This window comes from Festucalex cinctus, chromosome 12 (genome assembly GCF_051991245.1).
Source record: "Festucalex cinctus isolate MCC-2025b chromosome 12, RoL_Fcin_1.0, whole genome shotgun sequence".
Lineage (NCBI taxonomy): Eukaryota > Metazoa > Chordata > Actinopteri > Syngnathiformes > Syngnathidae > Festucalex > Festucalex cinctus.
Window position 1 is genome coordinate 17,183,074 of NC_135422.1, and position 13,882 is coordinate 17,196,955.

Sequence of the window (13,882 nt, forward strand, 5' to 3'; positions counted from 1 at the left end):
GTCGGGCGTCTCGCATCAAGGTAAATCCGGTATATTTCAAAATAGAACCGTTTGCAAACTCGTTTTTTTGGGGAGGGAAGCTAGCTAACTACATAGCATGACATGAGTCGGACATTTATGACAAAAAATGAGCTCAGACTAAATGAAACAAAAATAAATAACACTATTTAAACACAAAACGTACTTACTCATGATAGAACGGCCATTGGTAGACGCCCAGAAATAATGTCCAAAAAAAGCATATTGATGTGACAACAGGCAAGCGTGGCTATTGTTTACAAAATAGGACTCTATATACACGGTTGTTATTACGTGAACGAAACTCTCCAGCGTGAACCCCCCAGCCCCGTGATTTTGTGGTCTGGCGGGAGCAGATTTCCGCACATGCAGCACGCGGTGTGAATTGCAGTCCGTGCAGATGCCGTACAGAAAATGCAACGCATCATGTTAAGAAATGTTAAGCAATTTTCCTCCACACTGCTTAAAGCAATGCTTTTCATTTCAACTTTAGCTTTGTAAGTACCGCTATAGAACACGGAATTAGGTACAGCTGCACTAAGAAATGTAATATATGTTCTGACAAGTGTTTGACATACAGGCTTGAGCGTAGACCGCGAGCCGCCTCGCCACACAGTCCAGCTCTATCCACTACAAAAGTGACAGTACATTTTGGTTAGGTTCTCTTCCACAAAAACTTGGGGACTGGTTTGAAAGCATCAAGACAAGTTATACCTTTTCTAGGAGAAGAGTGCTCCGGCTGGGGAAAAAAAACAACAACAATATTACACCGCTTTGCTAATCCAGAGCTTTATATTGCGTCACTTACGCGATTGCAGACGGGTAGAGGCTTTCCCTCGCGGAAGTTGGTGAGGATCAATGCGATGGTGGTCAGGGTTTTGCCCTAGGCAAGAAATAGAGGAGTGTGATAATACATTGATATCGCGATAGATCGTGATAATTTGTCTCCCGATAGATTATTGATACACCTACGCAAGTATCGCGATATTTGTAGTTACTAGTTAATATACACGATAACGGCTCCATTGTTCATTAGTTATTGAGCAATTACTAGGGGGAGCACCTCAAAACAGTGGCGGGAAAATGTACGGAATTCTTCAGGCGAAGAAGACTCATGAGCTTACTTTTACTTGTGTTTATCTGTCCAGCAACTCCGTTTTGCACACATTTCTATGAAAAATGTGGTATTATATCTTCAATTTTAACATTTTAAAACATCTTAGACTTTTTGAAGCACACAATTTCCGAGGAATATTAATATTGACTTAATTGGATTGAATATTTAAGTAATTTTATTTATTTACTTTTGCAATGTTACACAAAAAAATTGTGTCGCAGTTTATAAAATGAAACAATTGACTATGTAACTGACAGACATGTTGCATGAAAAAAGACACAAATTTGTTGATGGAAAGTGGTTTCTGTTAAGAAGACATTTGTATTTCTTAAAAAAAAAATGCACTAAAGTACTCACTGTGAAGAAGAAATCAGTTGTAGTATTGTGTTTCAGTGATGGCACAAAAATAAATTTTTCTTATTGGAAAAAAAAACATCAATTTATGTCTTGAGTAGTTTTATCGTAGATTATTGTGGATTTATGACCTGACATATATATCGATAATCGCGGTGTATCGCATATCGCATCGCATCGTGAGGTACCCAGAAGTTCCTGCCCCTACTCACCAGCCCCATGTCATCTGCCAGTATCCCGCCGAGGACCCTCTCGGGCAGTTCCTTGGCCGAGAAGCACGTCAGCGTGTTGTAGTACAGATCGCCGCGCTTCTCCCAAAAGGGCGGCAGCACACACTGGTTCTCGCGGGCGCACATCCACGACAGCGCCTGCCGCTGGTGGGGAAGTAGGCGGGTGGCCACAGACTGCGGAAGCAAAAGAGGTTACGGTAAATGGGGCGGGGCCTTATATTTTATACTGAATACAGAGTCGTAAAATGGGGAACCACACGATACATGTCACCACACGAACGGATGTAAACAGTCTACTAGCGAGATGTCTACTGCCGTAATTTACAAATTGTGTCCGAGAATGATATCCCTGGTGCAAAATTCACTGGTATAGACGTCGAAGAACATACTAATGTTCAATTGCGTGTAGAAGGGCTGAATAAGACGAGGAAGGGAGCCGACCCGATTCACAGGTAAAGTTTTTTTTCTCCAACTCGATCCTACGCAACTGGCAGTGACATTCTCCAGTTTCAACAAGCTATCCTTCCTTTACCACCATATGCCGTCTGTCATATCTGGTTGTCTTACGTCTTTGATAGTTGTTGGGGGTAATTTTTTATTGCTTTTTGTGTGTGTCTCTCTCTCTTGGGGACACAACCAACAACAATCGCTATACCTCAATTCTTTCAATTATTATATCCTTCCCGCTTAAAGACCCTACAAATAAATTTTCATACATGTCACAGCTGCACGAAAGGAAAAAATAAAAAAACACACGGTAAGCAACAGTCCGTACAACAGTGGCAACGCCATTTTAGCATTTTTCCTCGTCATTCATTATTGTCGTCCGGCATTTGGAGTAGCGCCAAACGCGAAACAAAAAAAAAAAACCATAAAAATTAAGACAATCGCTTACCTCTTGGGGACGGCGGTGGCCGACAAGGGTATGATTGTCAACTACAAGCATACAATGCATGCCCCCCAACAAAATGTTTACTACATATGATGATGAAAGGCTTCACTTCGCTGCCGTTAAACTGCTCTTTTGGATGTGCGCACAAGTTGATCCCCGTTCACATTCATGACTCTGCATTTTTCGTTTCGGAAAACATATGAGTAAAGAATACATCCTTCACGTGTGGACGGTTGTGGTGTCTGGACTGGTTTCTGCAAGTTCAATAACAGCTGTGTTTACTCGCCACGTTGTTTTTCCGGAGATGAAACGAGAACAAAACAAGCACTATTTGCATGGCTCGTCAATGAGCGAGCTTCTTTCTGACCCACTTCCGGGTTGAAGCTGCTGAAGCCTTGCGGTCTAAAAATAGCATTCATGCGGTTCCCCATTCATGTGAACCAACGACCCCTGACACCGCCCACCCGTTGTAGTGTGTTTCAGGGAACCATACCTCAGCTGCTTCCTTTTCACCATCTTTACTCTCGAGCAGGCCTTCGAAGAGGTTGTCAAATGCGTTCTTCAACTGAAAGAGTTAAAGACACCGTTTAAAAAAAGTTATTATAGCATCAACAAATTCAGAAGATAAACGATATGTGTAATGAGTGGATGAATGGAAGGATCGTTCACCTCCTCTGGCGTTAGGATGACCGTCACGCCTCTATTATTCAAAGCCATCCCAGATCCCAAACCATACAGCTTCGGATTCACACCTGAAACACACGAGAGTAATTGACATCTAACGCACACGTATATTTCTCCCGAGAAGTGAGTGTCGTTAACGCCACCTGTGTTGAGCTTGTACCCATAACGTGCCAAACGCTGAATGACTGCGCTGTTGTTCTCGTGCTTTCCCCAAAAGGACAAAATGACAGGCATGAAGAATTTTTTCTTCGTCCCGTAGTGGACCACCCTAAAAGAAAAAAAAAGTGACAACTTTTGATGCAGAGCATTCACAGCAGTGCACCAAAAATTTGATTTTGATGATCTTATTTTTTTGTGTGTGTGTGTTTTAACGTTGAGAGTTCTCGCGCAACGTAAAAAAATAGCTAATTCAAAGCATGAACTACTTTTTTTTTTTAACATTCCCACTTAATCCACAATTTCCATGACATTGTTCATATTTAACTCATTATCCACATTCACTTATTCAGATCATTGCAACTTCAAAAACATTCATCTCACTCTTTAGTATTGTAAATATTATTTTCCATCCACCCATCCTTTTTCAGTTTTACACATTTTCTAAGACAAAAAAGTCAAATTTATGCCCAAAATTTTGGGCATAAAAACTTCAGAATGACATTGTAAAAATTCCACACATTTTTTAAAAGCCAAAATTAATTAGAATTCATTCAAAAAAAATGTAAGTACTCCTCCTGCATTTCTCCACAAACAATTCCAAGCTCATTTAGGACACATATTGAGCTCTTTTACACATTTCAAAAAGTGCCAAAAACAATTTCGTCAACACACATTTTTTTTTTACCAGACTAAAACTAGACTAGACTAAAACCCTAATTAATAAACAATAACGGACTAAATCAGTCTGCATTTTCGTTGATTCATGAAGATGAGATAAAAATGCCCTTCACTTAATAAAAAACTGGACTCAAATCTATGGACATTTTAGTTCATGAACAAAATCGAGATGAAAATGACATGATTTTGTAAGATTGTGTCTCTGCTAATCTGTCACGTCTGGGACACTGTCTTGTGACACAGCACAAACACATGGACAGGAGGTGGCATCACAGTGAAAGGTTACAAAAAAAAAAAAAAAAAAAAAGTAAATTAGTTATAACTTAACATTAATCCAACGTCTACCACGTTTCAACAATAATAATGCGACTGCTAACTAATGCTGGCTAACTTACTAGCTAATAGCATGGATGGTTGTCCTGACTAAAACATTGACAGTTTTTGTTGACTAAGACTAGACGAATAAAATGACGTTTTCTTGGACTAAAATAAAATTCTAGATTTATAGTCGACTAAAAATTGACTAAATAAAAATGGGATGAGGTTAACTGTGATAAAAACTAACAAGCGTGACTGAAACTGGACTGAAACTAAGACTAAATTTTAAAATGGCAACCAAAATTAGGGTATGATTGTCAACTACAAGCATACAATGCATGCCCCCCAACAACTGCGGTGCAGTGCGGAACGGATGCGGCGATGCGGAAGGTTTCCGCAAGCCTTCAATTTTTTCCAGACGCCACATGCAGATTTTCATGACGCTGAAGAAATTACACTTCAAAGTCCCATCTCACCCTTCGACTTTGGCCAACTTGTTGTCCATGATGTACGCCATGGCTTCTGCCAGCTCTCTCTTTATGTGGCCAACTTGGCTGCCGTAGATGTTGGCGACCATGATGGCGTTGCGATCAAAGATGTTATTGGGCTCCCGCACCAGGCTGACCATTTCGCCTGGGTTCACCTGTGCAAAGGAGTGATGCCGTTTAGGTGGTTATACTAGTTTGAAGACTGCTGCGTATGCAAATGTAAAAAATAAGGCTTTATGTGTGATTATTTGCAATTCATATTTGATCCTCATGGGATAATGTGCCTTTTTTTTCTGTTGCTTACAAATTACAACCATTTCAAAGTAACGTCAGTCTGCTTGGGCTGTTTTATTTGCTCGTTTTACACTCACATGATCTCAATTGATAACGGACCCATTTTCAGGGCTAGATTGGTTAAAAAAATACTCAGCCCTGGTGGCACTCTGGCATGCGCTCGTGTACCTACACAGGCTCACAACTCCCTCTGTCTTTGAGAAGTCAGGCTTTCGTGAAATAAAATACCCATATCCAGAACCTTGATCAACAGACTCATGATAGAAGCAGGGTCAAGTCTAAGTCAAAAGATGCCATTTTATTTGCTTCTATTCTCATGCCTTTGCTAGCTAACAGCCAATCAGAGCTAACACTGTTTTGCATCGTACGATAAATGGTTGATAACATTCATATCACATATATGAAGCATAACGACACAAAAAAAAATCTCTGAATACTTCAAAATGTTTTTTTTATTTTTATTTAGGTTTCCACCTGCTTGTTATGATTGTGTTGAGGAAGGTTCTGGATATATATGCATTTCATTTCATGAAGCCATGACGATGTTTGCTTGCTATGGTCCTTGTAAAAAAATGTATTCCTTACCACCTCTGGCTACCGCTTAGGTTCATTGGTTCACTTTGTTGTTTATATTGTAAATGGATCAATTAATTGTTCTCTCTAATGTGTGGCTCGGTGTTTTTGTGTCCACTAGCTCACTGGGTATCTCTTCCCTGTATGACAGATGGCCAGTCCAGCTCTGCTTGATTTGAAATTTGGTAATGAATTAGCATCAATGTGATATTATTTACAGTTTGCAAGTTAACAAAAGTCATGTGGCCTGGACCGGACATATCTAAAATACAAAATGGGTTGCCATAGTTAAAATACAGGCCATAATGAGAATGACATAATCCTAGGAATGGAATGAGCGGAGAAGAGTATGTATTGCCAACTTTAATAGTGGGTGAGTTTCATGTGGATGCTCACCACCCCGCTGTAATATTTGAGGCCCACTATGCTGCCCTGCATCTGGCCGAACAGCACGTTGCCGTCGGCGTCGGGCTCATCGGAGGCGGCGGCCCGGATGGCCTGTTGTGTAGTGTTGTTCTGATCCAAGAGGTCGGAGAAGGGGTTCGACTCGCTGGACTTGAACCAACTCAACCAGCTCCTGCAGAAATCCATTCCGCCTGCACACGTTTACACACACAAATTCAGTCAGTGTAGTAGGTAAGAAGGCAAGGACGCTTCCAGTTCGGAGAGGGGGGTAAAGACTGTTCAAGTTGGGACTAACCTAGCAATTATTATTATGTCGTTGTGTTTCGCGTATGGCTGCTGAGGGGGTGAGCGAACGCGTTCGCAGCGTTTAGCTTAGCACGCCGGTTTGATACACGGCCTTGTTTCGTACGTTTCACAGCGAGTCTGACTCGGCAGGCGACAAGAGTGCGCTGCGTGTTTGTCATGAACGCCTTCCCTACTTTAGTGTCGCCCCTGGCTTACAGTCGACTTTTTTTTCGCCCAAAAAAGCGCTGTCGACGTGGGTGATGATGGAGGCTCTTTCACTGTTGCGTTTTCGTGCACAACGTGACGTCAGAACAAACCACTTCCGCCAACAGGATACACGGTTTTATAATATTACGTTTTACAGAATGAATATTTTCAAGTAATAGCGACAGTAGTTAAAAATATCTTCTCATAATGCACGTCTCACTAATATCTAATTTGGTGAAACGTCGCCCACTTTCCCGGCGTCGTTTGAATAAAACATGCTTCCTTCTGTTTCCGCACCGTTCCGCCTTTCCTACGGAAGCCGCGATGTCCAAATTTGCACGACATTCCGCTTCCTTTCCACGCAACGGATTCTTCCTCCTCCGAGACTGAGCAAAGCGCCAAAGCAGGGAGAGGTCAGGGGGGAAGAAAAAATACGCTACACGATAGCGGTTTGGACATATTCAAAGCAACAAAGAAGCGGAAATTTGGCGCCCTTTTTGGAATTTCTTTTCCGTATTTTGGGGCAAATAAATCGGGGGCGGAGTCTGAGTTTGATTCAAGTGCATCGCGGGTTCTTTATTTCTTTTTTTCTCTTTCACTGTGGTTGACACTTAACCGGTGAGTTCAGTATGGTTATCCTCTTGTTTACAAGTCGCTTAATTAGGGTAACTGACGCTGAAACAGGAATTGGCGTGTGTCACTTTTGATGCATTACTTCTGACTTGAATTGACAGCATTCACGTCTGTTCATTTGACAATCCCAAACATCCGGGCATTTTTGCTATTTCCGCAATGCAAATATTTCCTTGACCCGGCGAAAACAAACGGGCCAGGCGTATTGTTTGGGTATTGCTTTTGTCTGTGACTAGTATGCAAAGAAGACAGGTTGTTATATTAGTCAAACGAAATCTCATGACATTTTAAAATCAAAATAATCATCACAAATCAAATTACAACGATCCAAAGTCCATTGCTTTTGAATGAGCGGAGGGCTTCCTTTCACCTATTTGACCAACATTTTGACTTGTGACATAAGCTCGGAATTGTCAATACTCATAAAAATATTATCTATAAGCACAAATGTAATGGCACAGAACTCATCATGAAGTTTGTCCATTTAGACCAATGCGGCCATAACATTGCTGTAATACTGATTTTAGTAATTTTTTGGGGAGTTGGGGGCTGAAGTCACCAAGGTGGACCAATTTTTATTATATTTCTAAAGCAGCCAAGTAGCACATTTCACTGTGATTGAAATTGCTCCCAAAGGTTTTCTTCGAGAGTCGCACTTCTCAAATAGGGAACATGTTTTTTTGTTTGTTTGTTTTTTGTTTGTTTTTGTGTTTTTTTTGTCATACTAGAATAACGTGTAATTGCACATCCACTACAGAAGGTGACAGTGTTGCTGTCATTGTCACAGAGTGCATAGAGTGTTAGTTTCTATACTGAGGTGCACTTAAAACAATTTTGAGAGTTGGGGGTGGTGACATATATTTTTCCTCCTGAGGTGGGCGCACCAAAAAATAATTGAGAAGCACTATTCTAGAGACAATTAAGTTTGGCAACTTTGATTCTCCACACATCCAGATCTTGTGGCGGTCTACAAAGGTCAAACTGCCGTCAGGGTTTGAAGAGGCAGAATGTTTTAATAAATTAGACTGGACTTTTATTTATTTATTTTTTTATCCCCCTGGCAACCAGGAGATGTATGTTTGTAATATTACTATTATGTTCACTTGTTCAGTATCCTACAAAAGTGAGTATACACCTCACCCAAGACTAGACCAGCTGGTGCAGCCAAGACTTACTGGCGCGCTGGTCATTGACCGGTAAATGAAACCATTTGCTTGTCAATGCACAATTTTCCTATCACAGGCAGACTCCTGGCCTTACTTTGAGTAAGAGGAACATCAATTTGCAGTTAATAACAAAAAAAGAACTACACATATCCACTATGAAGTATTAAAAAAAACAGAAAAAAAAAAGAAAAACAAATACTCATCTCAAATACAGTAGTACAATAATTCAGACATTTTAGTGGTCTTAAATTAACTCAATAAAAAGTATGCACTTACTGTTCTTCCCGTAAAATGTGCTTGCACTGAGAGGAAACATTTTCCTTTGTGATGTAATGTGGTAAATGAAGAGACGAGAAGACAAAAAAGCAAGTCGTGTCTCTTATTCTTCACACAAAACTGTTTTCACAGCAAGCAACAAGCTACAGTAACTACCCTTTGAACTCTTTGATCATCCTTTTGAATCAAGAAACATCACATTTCCACCCCTCTTTTAAAGGTACAGGTCCCTGGTGAATGTTGAGCCCTTGAGGGTCACTGGTGACCATAATTCTGAAAAATAACTTAATCATGCAATTTCCTCATAAACTGTCGGTTAACATTTCACTGCTAAATTCATTTTACCTGGGCGCCACGGTGAATGATTGGTTAGCACGTCCGCCTCCCAGTAGTGAGGACTCGGGTTCAAGTCCAGGCTCCGGCCTTCCTGAGTGGAGTTTGCATGTTCTCCCTGTGCCTGCGTGGGTCTTCTCCGGGTACTCCGGTCTCCTCCCACATTCCAAAGACATGCATGGCAGGTTAATTGGGTGCTCCGAATTGTCTCTACGTGTGCTTGTGAGTGTGGATGGTTGTTTGACTGTGTGCCCTGCGATTGATTGGTAACCAGTCCAGGGTGTACCCTGCCTCCTGTCCAAAGCCAGCTGAGATAGGCTCCAGCACCCCCCCTGCGACCCTTGTGAGGACTAAGCTGTCAAGGAACTGAATGGATGGATGGAATTCCTTTGACCTCTCTATTTCTGTACTCTACTGAGAGTTAAGGCTTGCTTTCCACGAGCACAACTATATGTACTGGGCTCCCAAGAATAGATGACGTAGTCTTTTCAGACTTAGCCAAGTAGACTCATACAGTGGTCATGCACTTGTCCGCATCACAACCGTACCACCCTGCATTTTTCCACCTCTGCTTAAACAGCACAGCGACGAAGGAAAATAACGATATGGCAGGGTCATGCGGCTGAATAACCGGATGCGGAGGTGCGTGGCCTGGCGCAGTGTTTACACTTGAGTTGTGTGACCTGAGTGGTCGCAGGAGTCAAGTCGTTTTCATGGAGGTGTGTTTTTTTTTTGTCTTTCAACCTGTGCTGGATGCGAGCGCGCAGGCGTCATCGCTCCTTTCCAGGAAGCCCTCCACACCATTTCCTTTTATATAAGCCCAACAAAAGAGACTGCGCCGGCCACTTCCTGTAAACAGCTTGGTGTTTTGGGTGTGAATGTGTCTTGCGCTGTGACGTAGTCAAAAATTAGGGCTGAACAATGAATCCAATTAAATTTTCAACTTGAAATGATTCAAATTTTGGGTGGGGGGGGGGGGGGGGACTCATTTCAGTTGGTTAGTGGTGGAGTTGCGAAATGCAGTGAACCCCCAAATTGCAAAAATCTGTGAGTATCCAACCATCCATCCATCCATTTTCTTCACCGCTTATTCCTCACAAGGATCGCGCGGGTGCTGGAGCCTATGAGCTGGCTTTGGGCAGTTGGCGGGGTACACCCTGAACTGGTTGCCAGTCAATCGCAGGGCACACAGAAACAAACAACCATCCACACTCAAAAGCGCACTTTGGGACAATTCGGAGCGCCCAATTAACCTGCATGTATTTAGAATGTGGGAGGAGACCGGAGTACCCGGAGAAGACCCACGCAGGCACGGGAAGAACATGCAAACTCCACCCAGGAAGGCCGGACTCAAACCCGAGTCCTCAGAACTGGGAGGTAGACGTGCTAACCACTCATCTACCGTGAGTGATTATGTCTACATAAAAATGTGTATAACTTACTGTAAATTCCACATGATGGTGCCATTGCGTTTTTTGTTTAACCCTAACCCTACTTGACAAACCTATGGCCTGACTAAATTAAGCTCCTCCCCTCAGTTCAGCATAGGTGTTTGGTACCAAATGCTACTAGAGGGCACCGAAATATTTGAAAGGACAAATGGCTTAATTTAGATTTTTTTTTAAAGTAAATATGTGCTTCGTCATTGTATCGCGACAAACTGCTTTGTAAAACGATCTCCTCTGTTCACAGCCATGTTCTTAGTGTAAGCGATGCACATCATCAGGAACTTGTTTTAACTCCTTTATATCTTTATTGTAAGCATTTAAGGGACCACAAAAAAAAGTTATTTTATTCATTATATATTTTTTTTAATTAATGGGCTAATTAATCGGCTATCGGAAATTTATTCTTGGGGTGCGGTTGGGTCCTACTGATATACCGTAATTAATAGGAAATGACTTTCTGTGCGCTTGTGCCCCAGAGCTATGGAATTCCATCCAGGCCCAGGCAAGAATACACTTGTCCAGTGTACAGTCGCTGTGGAATGAGGCAGCCAGCTCAGACCTGCCTTGCAGTAAGTGTTAAGGCAGTGGGCTGGGTGCACGAGACAGGTAAAAGCAGTGAGGAGAGAGGAACGTGGAACTAGCACTGTTTTTTGGGTCTTCTGTAAGACGCAGAAGAGGCATCAGAAGGTTAGTGACTGGTCGCTTATTTTTAAAGATGAGGTGAATGATCTGTGGAGCGGTTGTTGTAGATCTGTTTTGGCTTTTCGGATCGCCGGGTTGTAAGAGCCTTCATGGGAAAATCCTTTCTTCTTCTGTTTGGGTTTTTGTTGATTATTTTTATTTTTGATTTTTTAAGCCAAATCACAAAACATTTCCGGTTTGTAATGTCACAGGGAGAAAAAGGCCACATTCTGAGTCGGTGAAAGCGCTTCTCGTTCTTCCTCTCCTGTGGTGGGTTTGTTGGTTTTCATTGTGGTTGAAGACATGTAGCTGCATGAGGATCCTCTCGTATCGTTAGGGGTTGCGTGACTTAAGATTTTATTTATGTCGACACCAATGTGATGGGGGGGAGAAAACGATAAATGAATAAATCTATAGAATTGAGGCCTCCCGCCTTTCACTTGTCACTTCAGTTTGTCATGTATCCTCATTAGCGCAGCAGGAAGCGCGTCAGTCTCATAATCTGAAGGTCAAGAGTTCGATCCTCATATGGGGCGTTATTAACCTGGCAGTAGCCACATGGATGTTATGTAGCCATCTGGTGCATCTCCACAGTAATTTTGTCGGGTAAAGGCGGGGCATTCTGGACAATAATTCGAGCTGATTGGACATTGCGACATTCAACACGTTTGTTTTAACCAATCACGGCCACGGGTGAAAATTTCGTGTTCATTCTTGCCGAAGGTGGGGGAAAGCACGAACATCTTACCAGGTAGAAATGCACGAAGCGTCTCTCGCTGTTCAATATTCGACAAGGAAACGGTGAGTAATTCTGCCAGAATAGAATTAATTGCAGCGTCCATTCGTCCATGTTAGGTTTGTTTGTTAGCTCCGGCGTCGGTGCTGGCTTCGTCACAGGTGCATCTCACGCCCTCAAACACAATGTCGCTCTGTGATTGGTCGTTCGGGAACGGCGGTTATCTGCGGGAGCGGTACATTATGTATTCTCTGGAGTTTGTGAAATCACAAATACCGCAAGAATTCATCTTCAGAGCAAGGTTAGGGGATTATTGTCTTTACCCAAATCTTAAAGTTAAAACTTGCTTCAGCTTGATTCATGGATATTCTATAATTATTCTAGAAGCGAATAATTTATTGCTTGCCCAGCACTTTTGCCAACCATGAAGGGACTCGAACCCTCAATCTTCTGATCCGAAGTCAGAAACCTTGTCCGTTAGGCCACACGGTCCCGCTGTGGCATAATGTGGGGATGCATTGCCCTCTTGTACAAACTAAAACATGGCTTGATCCTTGTCGTTTTGTCTTATTTTCATGCCGCATTATTTTGTGGCCTTGGGAGAGCGTCAATCTCATAATCTGAAAGTCATGAGTTCGTTCCTCATCCAGGGTATTATTGTCTTTTGACAAATCTCGTCAGTTAAAACTGGCTTTAGCTTGATTCCTAAATATATTCTATATTCAATTTAAGAATCAAATAAATTGTTGCCAGCCCGAGTATTTGGCTGACCATGAAGGGACTCAAACCCTCAAATTTCTGATCCAAAGTCAGACACCGTATCCATTAGGCCACACGGCCACACTGATGTAATGTAGGGATGCATTGCCCTCTTGTACAAAGCAAAACATTGGCTTGATCCTTACTTGTCGTTTTGTCTGATTTTCGCTCATTGTGCTGCTGTCTGGCCTCGTTAGCGCAGTAGGTAGCGCGTCAGTCTCATAATCTGAAGGTCATGAGTTCAATCCTCATACGGGGCATGGTTGTCTTTTCCCAAATCTCGTCAGTTAAAACTGACTTAAGCTTGATTCATAGATCTTATCTATTTTTTTTATGTTAAATTCATTTAAACTGCAAATATTTTGTCGCCAGCAAAGAACACGGGTGGCCATGAAGGGACTCAAACCTTCAATCGTTTTATCCAAAGTCAAGTCAGACACCTTATCCGTGAGGCCATACTGTGGTATAATGTATTGCCCTCTTGCACATTGGCTTGCTCCTTGTCGTTTTCTGATTTTCACTGCATCACATTTTTTTGTGGCCTCGTTAGCGCAGTAGGTAGCGCGTCAGTCTCATAATCTGAAGGTCATGAGTTCAATCCTCATATGGGGCATGGTTGTCTTTTTCCCAAATCTCGTTAGTTAAAACTGACTTCAGATTGATTCGTAGATGTTATCTATTTTTTTATGTTAAATTCATTTAAACTGCAAATATTTTGTCGCCAGCCCAAGAACTCGGGTGGCCATGAAGGGACTCAAACCTTCAATCGTTTTATCCAAAGTCAAGTCAGACACCTTATCCGTGAGGCCACACTGTGGTATAATGTATTGCCCTTGTACATTGGCTTGATCCTTGTCATTTTGTCTGATTTTCACTCATTGCGTTGTGTGGACTCGTTAGCGCAGTAGGTAGCGCGTCAGTCTCATAATCTGAAGGTCATGAGTTCGATCCTCATACGGGGCATGGTTGTCTTTTCCAAAATCTTGTCAGTTAAAACTGACTTCAGCTTGATTCGTATATATTTTCTACTTTTTTATGTTAAATTCATTTAAACTGCAAAATATTTTGTCGCTAGCCCAAGAACTCGGGTGGCCATGAAGGGACTCAAACCCTCAATCTTTTTATCCAGTCAAATCAGACACCTTATC

The 13,882-nt window shown here is 42.0% G+C and overlaps 2 protein-coding genes and 4 non-coding genes across 14 annotated transcripts in view; 4 read left to right on the forward strand and 2 right to left on the reverse strand.

The window, feature by feature from the left end:
- The window catches only part of hltf (helicase-like transcription factor), a 31,664-nt gene that overhangs the window by 15,990 nt on the left and 1,792 nt on the right, over positions 1-13,882 (reverse strand). For 4 of the 8 annotated variants that reach the window (XM_077538209.1, XM_077538208.1, XM_077538205.1 and 1 more), the window contains exons 1-9: positions 8,778-8,925; positions 6,202-6,401; positions 4,927-5,093; positions 3,281-3,563; positions 3,105-3,176; positions 1,702-1,893; positions 827-901; positions 733-757; positions 597-648 (exon numbers count right to left, since the gene is read on the reverse strand). In XM_077538209.1, the coding sequence (XP_077394335.1) occupies positions 597-648; positions 733-757; positions 827-901; positions 1,702-1,893; positions 3,105-3,176; positions 3,281-3,563; positions 4,927-5,093; positions 6,202-6,401; positions 8,778-8,817 (1,106 nt within the window). In that variant the 5' untranslated portion in view covers positions 8,818-8,925. Of the gene's footprint in view, positions 1-596; positions 649-732; positions 758-826; positions 902-1,701; positions 1,894-3,104; positions 3,177-3,280; positions 3,564-4,926; positions 5,094-6,201; positions 6,402-6,505; positions 7,029-8,777; positions 8,926-13,882 lie in introns of those variants that run through there. The other 4 variants (XM_077538212.1, XM_077538210.1, XM_077538207.1 and 1 more) reach the window with 3 other exon arrangements.
- Positions 7,037-13,882, forward strand: part of LOC144031265 (serine/threonine-protein kinase PAK 2-like) — a 45,961-nt gene continuing 39,115 nt past the window's right edge. The window contains exon 1 of one of the 2 annotated variants that reach the window (XM_077538213.1): positions 7,037-7,320. The gene's annotated coding sequence lies outside the window, so the exon portion shown is untranslated. Of the gene's footprint in view, positions 7,321-11,101; positions 11,246-13,882 lie in introns of those variants that run through there. The other variant, XM_077538214.1, reaches the window with a different exon arrangement.
- trnar-ucg (transfer RNA arginine (anticodon UCG)) lies at positions 12,395-12,467 on the reverse strand. Its single transcript has one exon. It is a non-coding gene; the product is annotated as a tRNA-Arg (tRNA).
- On the forward strand, positions 12,922-12,994 carry trnam-cau (transfer RNA methionine (anticodon CAU)). The gene has a single exon. It is a non-coding gene; the product is annotated as a tRNA-Met (tRNA).
- Positions 13,275-13,347, forward strand: trnam-cau (transfer RNA methionine (anticodon CAU)). The gene has a single exon. It is a non-coding gene; the product is annotated as a tRNA-Met (tRNA).
- trnam-cau (transfer RNA methionine (anticodon CAU)) lies at positions 13,625-13,697 on the forward strand. Its single transcript has one exon. It is a non-coding gene; the product is annotated as a tRNA-Met (tRNA).